General features: G+C 33.3%; 1 protein-coding gene across 1 annotated transcript; it reads right to left on the minus strand.

Moving 5' to 3' along the window:
* Positions 1-5,266: 5,266 nt before the first annotated feature.
* Positions 5,267-7,149, minus strand: LOC142541736 (oleoyl-acyl carrier protein thioesterase 1, chloroplastic-like). Its single transcript, XM_075648201.1, has 6 exons — positions 6,721-7,149; positions 6,464-6,597; positions 6,267-6,380; positions 5,913-6,084; positions 5,763-5,831; positions 5,267-5,675 (listed from the first exon to the last, which is right to left on the minus strand). Exons 1-6 carry the CDS (start codon positions 7,099-7,101, stop codon positions 5,334-5,336), a joined length of 1,212 nt encoding a protein of 403 aa, XP_075504316.1. The 5' UTR covers positions 7,102-7,149; the 3' UTR covers positions 5,267-5,333.
* Between the last annotated feature and the right edge of the window lie 3,637 nt (positions 7,150-10,786).

The raw sequence follows: 10,786 nt of genomic DNA on the forward strand, positions 1-10,786 counted from the left end.
AGAAATATGTACAAAAAGTTTTGTGTAGATTTAAGATGGAGAAATGTAATTCTACAAGTACTATCGTAGAGTGTGATTTGAAACTGAGAATGAAAGAAGATTGACAACACACTTTACAAGAAAATTTTTGGAAGCTTATATATTTGACAGCAACAAGGCCGAATATTATGTATTCTTTTAGAGCAAAGAGGATTTTATGATACTTATTAGAAAGGAGAACAATCGGATTTGATGGCTTTTTGTGATAGTGATTATGCAGAAGATCGAGATGATGAAAAAAAACTTAATGATATGCTTTTCTTTTAGATTCAACGGTTGTTCCGTAGACTTCGAAAAAGCAATCAATTGTTACTTTATCAACCACTGAAGTTGAAGTTGAAGTTGTTGCAGCAACGTCATGTGCATATCAATCTATTTGGTTGCAAAAAATTCTTGAGGAGCTTAAATTCAAGATTCATGATCCTATTGCAATTTATTGTGACAATAGTTTAACTATAAAACTGTCAAAAAATCCAATCTTACCTAGAAGAATCGAGCACCTTGATGTGAAATATCATTTTTTAAGAGACCTTACAAAAAATGAAACAACTAATCTCATCTATCGCAGAATCAAAAATCAAGTAGCTGACATATTTACTAAGCCCCTCAAATTGCTTACATTTCAGAAACTAAGGGAGCTACTTGATATTAGCACACTACATAACAAGTTTGAGGGAGTGTGCTCTTATCAAACCGATGTTGACCTTATTGGTTTAAGGGAGAAATTGTTGAATTGTTAAAGATTTATCCAAGTCTTTAGTTATCTGCCTTGTTAAATGAAGTCTGTTAGTCATGATTTATTAGTAAGAAATTATTACAAGAAATAATTATCTTTGCATATTTGTTATTTAATGGTATTAGTGGTCAAATGTTGTTGCTATGTTTATGATTCTTTCCGATATTGTATTTGTCTATAAAAGCTCATTGCTCAATAAAGAAGATATATAACACAAAATAAAATTCTTCTTTTTGTTTGATTTATATTTTATTCTTCCGCTTTCTTAATTTTTCCATCAGTGCAAAGTTTGAGCCACTAATCACGGATTTATATGTTCATTTAACTTGAAATTTAAAAAATAAAGTTCGAACCATTTTTTCTCATAAAACATATATGTTTATTTGACTTGAAGTTTAAAAAATTAAGTTAGAACCATTTTTGTTATAAAACGTAGAAAAATATTGTAGGTTTTAAAAAATATTAATACTTGTCTACTTTTCATGTGAAAGAATGCATATTAAAAAAATTATGTAAAAAATTATTATTATTATTCGACTTTATATTGTAGGTTTAAAAAATACTCGCAAATCTACACGTTCATTTAACTTGAACTTTAAAAAATTAAGTCTGAACCACTAACTATAGATTTATATGTTTATTTAACTTGAAGTTTAAAAAACAAAATATGAACCATTTTTTGTTATAAAAAATAGATGTTTATTTAATTTGAATATTAAAAAATTAAGCCCGAACCATTTTTGTTATAAAAGGTAGAAAAAATATTGTATTAATAGTATTCAACTTTTTTTATTTGAAAGAATGAATAATTATATATCAATTAATCAATTATTAAGTAATATTTAGAAAAAAGAAACCATAATAATTTATCAATTAAATAAATTAGTTAATTAAATCAGAAAATCGAAAAGTCAACTATATATATAAATAAAACATTAATTTAGTAATGATGGAAAAAATAGTAACTAAGTAAATTCACAAATCACATACATTTATAGGTATATAGATTGAAAGAATCGAGTTGGTCGAACTTTTTACACAAAACATAATCGAGTCAAACTTGAGGAGGGTTGAGTTGTCGAATGTATTGTTGGATCTATGTTTTCTATACGCCCAAATGCAGCGGAAGTTTTAAAATTTTATTTATTTTGACAATCAAAATATGTTTTGCTTTGGGCGCTCACATGATTTTAACAAAAACATTCATAGGATGTTAGAAAATTATACCTTAGTGAATAATTCACTTGGCTCCAACTACACCGGTATTAGCGGACGTAGCTCTTATTGTAAATCCCTACGAACATTCTTCGATCTCCGAATCAGGTCCACGGCTGAATTATTTGTTCCTCTTCTAATTTGCACTAGAAAATTAGAAGATGTTTTGCGAAAATATAGAACACTAAAAATCGACACAATACCAAGCCAAAATTTTCTTTTCAAAAGGTGTTTCGAGAGCCTTTGGAATTCGGAAGAGCCGAAGGTATCAAATCTTGCAAAAGTACTTGAAACCTTCTAATGATTGCTATTTTATTAGAAAAAATATTCTAATCATTTTTTTAATCTATCATTTACTTAATTAATCTAACTAATTAAGTAAACTATAGATTCCAAAATCCATGCCATTTTATTTTCCACCGAAAAAAGATCCATGCATTATAATACAAATTATTATTATCTTTTCTAATCTTTTCTTTACTTAATTAATCTTATTAACTAAGTTAAATAAAGATTCTAAAAATGCATGCCAATCTCATAGCCAATCTCGATTTTACTTTTAATACATATATTTGTGAGAATATCATGTATTAATATTTTATTTGTGTGCAAGGTTTTAAATTATGGTATCATGAATATCTCCATATTACATAATTCAATACAATATTTAATAAAAACTTAATAAGCTATATTCTAACTCAATTAAAATATAATTAATTATTAAAGTCCATTTGAACTTTAATAAATTTGCATGATGTGCTTATACTTTTACAAGCCCACGATCCATGCTCACATTACATTAATCTTATCATAATCCCGATCGACGATCCAATATCATCGATGTGACAATTTCAACTTGTTTGTTATTATGATGCACACTTTAATTTCGAGATCACCAATGTCTAAATAAGACATGTGTACTCCTTTGACTGTCTTAACAGTCATGCTCTCAAAATTTTCTATAAGCTTTTATAAACTTTATTTACAAGCTTATAGATTGATCATATCAAACTTATTTCTTATAAATTCAACTCATTGAATTTATTATCTCAACGGAAACAAGTAAATCAGTGCTTGTGTGATCCTCAATGGTTCATGGATACAGCTAGCCGTGGGTTCACAACTCTTTGTGATTCAGAATAATATTTATTCTTATTCGGGCTTACCCTAGTTAGCCTCATTCTTTTCATCAACACCTTGATTAAGAATATCAGAACTCATTTCTGATTGCACCCATCGGATCATGGTAAGAGCGTCTAGTAGCATCGCCCCATGATCCCCTAGGTATCACTGATAGTGCCTGCAAGAACCAGTAGATTATGATTAACGTACAGTACGGTCCCTTCATCTCATATATCCCGATCGAATCTGCAACCATTGGTTCATCGAGGGTTGCATAATAATTCGATAACTATGTGATAACTATAATAGTGGCATCGCATGTACTATTGAAGAACTCCTTCTCCATCGTACATCTCATACTCTGGCCAGAGATTCCATGCACTATTATTACATCAGATCACATAGGATATCCACACCCGTAGGTGAGCGGCGAATACCCGACTACAATACACTGGCTCCTATATGTGTTGCAACTGTACCCAACCTCGCCACTTGATGACTCTCATGGAGCCGGTAAACGAGTCAAAGCACAGCCCTAGCATATAGAGCCTCAGTGTTGTCCCGGGTCGTAAGGACTAATCGTGTACAATCATAACCACGAACTTATCCTCTCGATGAATGATAACCACTTGGAAAGTCCGATGAAGGGTTGTTCGGTATAATCATCATATGTCTACCCATCTGCATGTTTGGACATCTCCATGCCCTTACCAAGAAACGCAGTACACAACATCACAGATGCTAGTCTCGAGCTCAAGCGACCTTTATCCATGTTTTAGGCGGCTGAATCGACTAGGAACGAATTTAGAATATGCAGTGTTTACAAATGAGTTTGAACATCGAATTACGATTCATTTGTATTAAAGCATAATCAAGGACTTTATCTATGCTGTTTGCATGGGTATACAGATAAAGTATAACGAGACCATAAAAATTTAAATTATATTAAAATAAAGATTGTTTATTTCACTTGAGTCAATAAATTCCCTAGGCAACCGTTGGCTTGCAGGGCATCTACTCTAACATGTATCCCCTTTAGAGCAACAATTATTTTAATTTTTGTGAATATACGATACTTGAAATTGAATGCGTTTAACGAAACCAAGATATAGTGATATGAATATGATCGGGCGTGACGTGCTAATGGTCGGAAACAAGATATTCAAAGAAACATTGCATGGACTAATAAGCAATCGAGAAGAGCTTGCAAACAAGGTGCCAAATCTCAAAGTGTTCGTGATGTATGGAAGTGAGTTTGGAAGTCATAGGATCGTTGTTCAAGTGTCAAACGATGAGGAGGACAGAAGCCTTTGCACTAAGGCTATCTTTTCTCGCGCCCAGCGCATATAACGCCAAAACAACACCCAGGACCCGAGGCAGCCGCGCTAGGCGGTCGATTTTTGCGCCCCTGTTACTGTTCTAGACTGCGAAATATAGAACCCTCCGCACTAGGGCGGTCGAGTTTCGCGCCCTAGCGTGCCGCCTGCGGAAAATATTCTTATTTCCTAGTTTAGAGTCGAAATTATTTAGGCAGCTATATTTTTGATATCTTTTGTTTTTTAAAGCATATATGGACGAATTTTATCATTATCAAAGACATTATCTTTGAGTTTATACGAAATATTTTGAGTTTTCTCTCAAATTTGCCTTTGTGTGTTTCTCAAATCAAACTTATCAAAGTTTAACACTTTGTGGCGTTTGTCGATTGTTCTTCACTCGAATTGTCAAAGACGAGTTCTTTAGATGTTTGTTTGAGATCGATTGTTATCTTCGTGAATATTTGTTGCTAGACTTTTCGTAGCTTAGAGGTGAATATTACAAACCATTACTTGTTTCAAAAGATCTGGACAACACAACGTCCTTTGTTTAATCAAATCGAGGACGTGACTCCGTTTTTTAGCGCATTTTCTTTTCGGATTGAAAAATCGTATCATATTGATACCTCCTCCGTTTTTTGCACTTTATATATTAGTACTAGTACTAGTTATGGTTCGAAACTTTAGTCATCCCTTAACTAAATTCAGGGTTTAGTACGTTACCGTTGACATTTGAATCCACAAATAAAAATAAATGCTACAAATTTTCATAATTTGTGGCAAAATGTGACACTAAACTTTTAGAACTATTTTTAGCAAATAAATACTTTATGAAATATGAATTATCTTGCTCAATAATGCACATATGAACGTGAACATTAGGCTTGTCGAACAAAAATCTTGGACTAAGGAAAAGGTGTAGTTGTGGGTTTTTTCTTCCATGTTGTCTTTCCTCTCACTATTTCTTCATTCTTAGGCTCCCCTTTTATTTGCAGCAAGTGTGTGTAGCTATATGGCCCAAGAAATAAGGGTATGAAATGTCCATTTTCTTGTAGAATTTCATGAGATGACAAAACATGCCCATTTGCAACAATGTGATTGCATTGGTGAAAATTTCCACTTTTGATTAGGTCATATTCTTGAGGCTCACAAAGGGATTGCACCACATCTTCATTCCCACATTCTCTTCTATATTCTAGTATAATGTTTGAGAGCTGGTGATTCTCCAAGAATTCATCCGGGATCGTCTGGAACACAACGTTAAACAATCAAGATTGAGTACTGGTTTGGTTCCTTTTTCGTTATGTAAAAAGTTGGATGTTTGGTGTTTTTACCTCAAGCATCCATCTTACATACTTCACATTGTTCACATGGTGGTTCATGTCCAAATCACTTCTCTTTGGCTGCGAAAATTCGAAGAAACACACGGTTCTTTACTGATCATCTAAGCTAACAAGTGTAGAGGATGCTGGCAGATTGTTTACCTTTAGGTCTGTGTTCATGTAGCGCGCGTTGTTGTCCAATTTGTCTATCTTTTCAGGGCTGCTTTCTTCTTCTATTGCTTGCTTCTCAATAAACCATGGTGAGATTTCTGCCCTCACCTCATCCGGCATCTTCGAAAGGCGTCTTGTTTGCTGGTTCATCATCACCCATGTGCTGTTTCAAACACAACTTTTCAACTCAATATCCAGAATTACCTTTTTACATGTAATTCAAATCTTTTAGATCCTCCAGTGCTCAAATATTTCATGGCTCACATCCAGAGATAGTACAACTTTTTGTTTTTAAAAAAAGGCCAACAAAACCAACAGATTATACGGGAAGGGTCGAGTTTGCACCTGGTCGCACGGGCGAATACAAGGCCTGTGGCTTGACTCCGGAGTAACCAGTCTCTTCGCATGCCGTTCTTCCCTGATGCTCCAACCCATGTGTCTATGTCCATTACCTCACCCCTGTTGCATTTAAAAAATATATACATATACTTTTAAAAATCTATGTATATATATTGTGACACAAATGAGAGTAGCTTAAGTACCATATTGGATAATGTTCAACTTGAACTTGCATTCTTGAAACAACCCAAATGAGATTGTTTTTCATCATCCCATGAGTCGCGCCGAATCCATCCCCAAGAAGCCCTGACATCCACACATGATTCAAGGCTGTTTCCTACATCAGCAAGAGCGGAATTTCGATTCAGGGAGACGTTTCTTTAAGCATAGAATTCAAACAAAACTCATCCATCTAAGTGAAGTACACGCAAATTTGTAATCAAGCTTCATGTATGATCACCTGAAGCAAGTTAAGAATGCTTTCAATGGTGGTGGTTTTATCCGGGCCGACCTCATATGACCGTATAACAACGGTTTGCCTGTATCCGACTCCATCCAAGATAATGACTCCTTGTCGAAAAGGATCAACTAGTTGCTTCTTGGTCGGGATATTCTGTCTAATCTGTTGCTCAAGAACTTGTACGCTTTCTTCTTCGGTAGGATCAACATAAGTCATCGGAATCGCGTGATCTTGGCTCAAAACATCCATTCTTGAACCAGAAAAACTCTTAGACCCATTGATTTTTACACATTGAAGTATGTGTTTGTGTGTGTTCTTGTCATTTTTGTTGATGGAGGTGTGGATACAGAAGGGTGCCACCTTACATGAGGCAGAAGCCATCAGTTATTGTTATTATTTCTTTGGTCCACTAAAAAGAGGCTGAAATAGCGTCTCCCTTGCTTGATGACTTTATAGTAATTTGTAGGCGGAAAGAGCTAAGGTTCTTTTGAGATTTTAAAGGAACAAAAAAGGGAACTTTGTTATGAATTTGGATATTTCAAAGGATGTTAATTTATTGTTTGTGAATTTGATGGCTATTGGAATTTTTTTGCTTCGCACTGATCGACCATCTACAAGTGGACAAAGCCATCAAAACGCTTGGTTTATTATTGCTAATACTTGGAATTAATCCAACGTGGATTTCTATTCAATTTTTAGAAAATTTGTGTATATATTCATTTTTTTTTTCACCATTAGATTCAATCCCGAGTTAATAATTTGTTATAATATGGTTCGAGTATGATATATGAAGTGTCATTAAAAAATTTTTCCCTAAAAAAAATCATTTTTTATACTCACGGGAAATTAGGGTCCGATTCCAGCAAGTGTCACTAGTCCAGACGCAGGTTTCGAAATTACCCTGAGCCTGAAATCACGAATAAGACCGTTAGAAGGAGGCCAGGAGGGTGTCCTGACGTAGCCCCTCCGACGCTCAAGTCAGAGACTGAGAATCTAAGGTGAGAGCAGCTAAGGATGCTGCTGAAAATAATATAGTGAATCCATGAATCATACGCTCAAACCTGATATTTATAGGACCTTGGCCTGATGGGGATTTCACGAATGGTATGGGCCTAACCCTAGTGGGCCTATCCATGTGATATCAATTTTATTTTTCCTGACACATATCGAGTTGCCAATGGTGCGTGTATGCCTAAAGTGGTAAGAAACTATTATAAGTTACCCCAATATTGAGCTTGGATCATTTGTAGTTCCTAGGACTTTGATTGGAGTTTACAATTAGTCCAAAGCTTCTTCTCTCTTTCACTGCATATAAACAACTATACAATAAGACTTAGGTATATACTCCTTTTGTATCTTATGGACAGAATTAGAATCAAACTCATAAATTTTCCCGCATTTCTTCGTATTTTTATAACTTCTAGAGGTTTGTATATATGCATCCGACATGATTTTGATAGCAGCTATCGTAAATAGAATTTGTTTGACATTACCTTTGGGGTATTATGTTAAGAGTGACTCCAATGATCATAAAAAGATCGCTTTTTTTTTTTCTGTTATGTACGTAAACTAATGCATTATATCACATGAAAAAATGATACGCAGAAATGGTATAATGTATCGATGATAATTGGATCAACCATTTGGATATTACCTCAAGAAAAGATCCAACTATGGTGTAAATAATAAGTAAAGACACCAAGAGAGGACAAAAATGACAGTTCCATCCACCAATTTTTTTAATCCCAAGTTTCTTGAAAAGAAATTTTATTTCAATTTCTGACGTTGTATTAATGAATTTAGTGATTCAGTTGAAGTGTTATAACAAATTTTATTTTTTTTCAGCACAACGGGAACCCACTGCATAGCATAACCTACTCTCCCTTGCTTGCAGAAGCCATGCATAAAAAGCATTATAAGTTGATATAGTAGGCAAAGATCCTCTGATTTCCATCTCTTCACTAAGCCCCATTGCTTCAACTAGCATTCCCATCCGGCATTACCCACTTATGAGAGAGTTGTAAGCATAGGCAGAGTGCAGACACCTTTAACCCTTTCTTAAACATCTCTGTGATCAGCTCTTTCGCCTGCTCAAATTCACCTTTCTTTGATAACACATTGATCAACACATTATAGGTAACGTCATTCGGAAAGCAACCCTTCCTCTGCATCTCCAGCAATCCCTTGTTTACAAAGTAAATTTAACATTGTATTGTATGTAACAATAGTTGGCTTGATTTCAAACTGAGCCATCAATATATACAAACAAATTAGAATCCAAAACCAAAGAATTAAAATATCTGGAACAACCCAATAAATGTCTCTAAAAGCCCCTGGATTTTCTTTCAATGCTTTCAAGATCAGATTTTGACTAACCCCACTTGAAGATGCAACCTTTCTACCACTTGCATTTACAATCGTATTGTTCCCATCAGACTTAAAACTATCGCAATTGGATTGTGAGTGGCAGTGCTGAGAGAGAGAAGAGAAGAGAAGAGAAGTAAATAAAGCGTACCTTACAGCAAAAATCAATATTGATCGAACAGAGATATTGCAAGGAGCTGAGGCTTTAGGCTGGGATGAGAGATTTTGCCGCGATGAAACATAGTGTCATTCTGCGACGAATCACGCATCAATGGAAGACGGTTACATTCTCGGGTTGAGAATACCGAAAACGGTGGCCGAACGAGAGCGAAGATGGTGGAGGAGAGATGCAGCCTACCACCTGTGGCGACAGAATGTGATGCCTGGAGCAGAGTTGGCTTTGGAACCATTCGGAGATTGTGTTCGTTACGGCCAAGCGTGGGCGTAAACCCGACTTCAAAAGTTCGGTATTTGAGATCCGATTTTGGTATAAAATATCTAATTTTATTATTTTCATTTTAATTTTGATATGTAAAATGAGCTATTAATTAATTGGAATTGGATTTATTGCAAAATTTGGTAATTAATGAATTAATTTTTTTCCTAATTCTTTAATTTATTATAAGAATATATCAAATTGAATATGTACATACGTCTACACACGACACAATTTTTTAGCTTATCATAACAAAACAAATAAAAAAACTAAATTTAAGAAAATAAATATTTGAAAATAAATTTTAATCTATTTTCATACCATTAGCTTTATGGGGTACGTCTCTTGTAAGACGGTCTCACGAATCTTTATATATGAGACGGGTCAACTTTACCAATATTCACAATAGAAAGTAATATTCTTAGCATAAAAAATAATATTTTTTCATGGATGGCTCAAATAAGAGATCCGTCTCACAAAATACGACCTGAGAAACCGTCTTACACAAATTTTTGTCAGCTTTATGAACAAAAAAAGGGGCTGTTTAACAAATCAAATTTAATTTTAAAAAAACTGATATTAATAATGTTAAAATTTTGAATTCAATAAAATAATGGGCGTCGATGCTTTATTCTTTATCTAGCTACATTAAGAAGATTTCAATAAATGTAAGTTTGTATTACAAGTTAATGAAAAATATTATTTGAGATTGTGAACGAAGAATTGAGTTTGACAATTAGAATAACTTTGACATAAAAAATTTATACATCACCTTTTTTAAAATATCTTTCATCAATAACATTTTTGTAAATATTCATATATGTTAATCATACTATAAAAAAATTAAAAACATTTCGTTATTGAATAAGTTTTAAAAAATTGAGAAATAAAAACTCATCATGGCATTTGATCAAAATTTGATAAATTAAACTTTTAATATTAAAAATAATGGATGTTTTTAATAGTTATAGGGCTTTTAAGTATAAAATATTTTATTTTTTATTTTTACATAAATCATTGAAATATAATATATCTATAGACTATAATAAAAATGTGAATTATATACATAATTTTAGGAATATCACTTTCAAAAACAAAAAAGATTATCATATTTATTAAGTTTAAAAATATATAAAATTTATGAGTTTGATAACAAAGTTAATATTTAAAAATGATTTTTATATTGTCTATAGTTCAAATCTTTATGAAATCCCACGAAATATGTTTAATTTGACAAAAATTTCATTTAGTTAAACCAAATCTCTT

The sequence above is a fragment of the Primulina tabacum genome, chromosome 4, assembly GCF_025594145.1.
Source record: "Primulina tabacum isolate GXHZ01 chromosome 4, ASM2559414v2, whole genome shotgun sequence".
NCBI classification, from domain to species: Eukaryota; Viridiplantae; Streptophyta; class Magnoliopsida; order Lamiales; family Gesneriaceae; genus Primulina; species Primulina tabacum.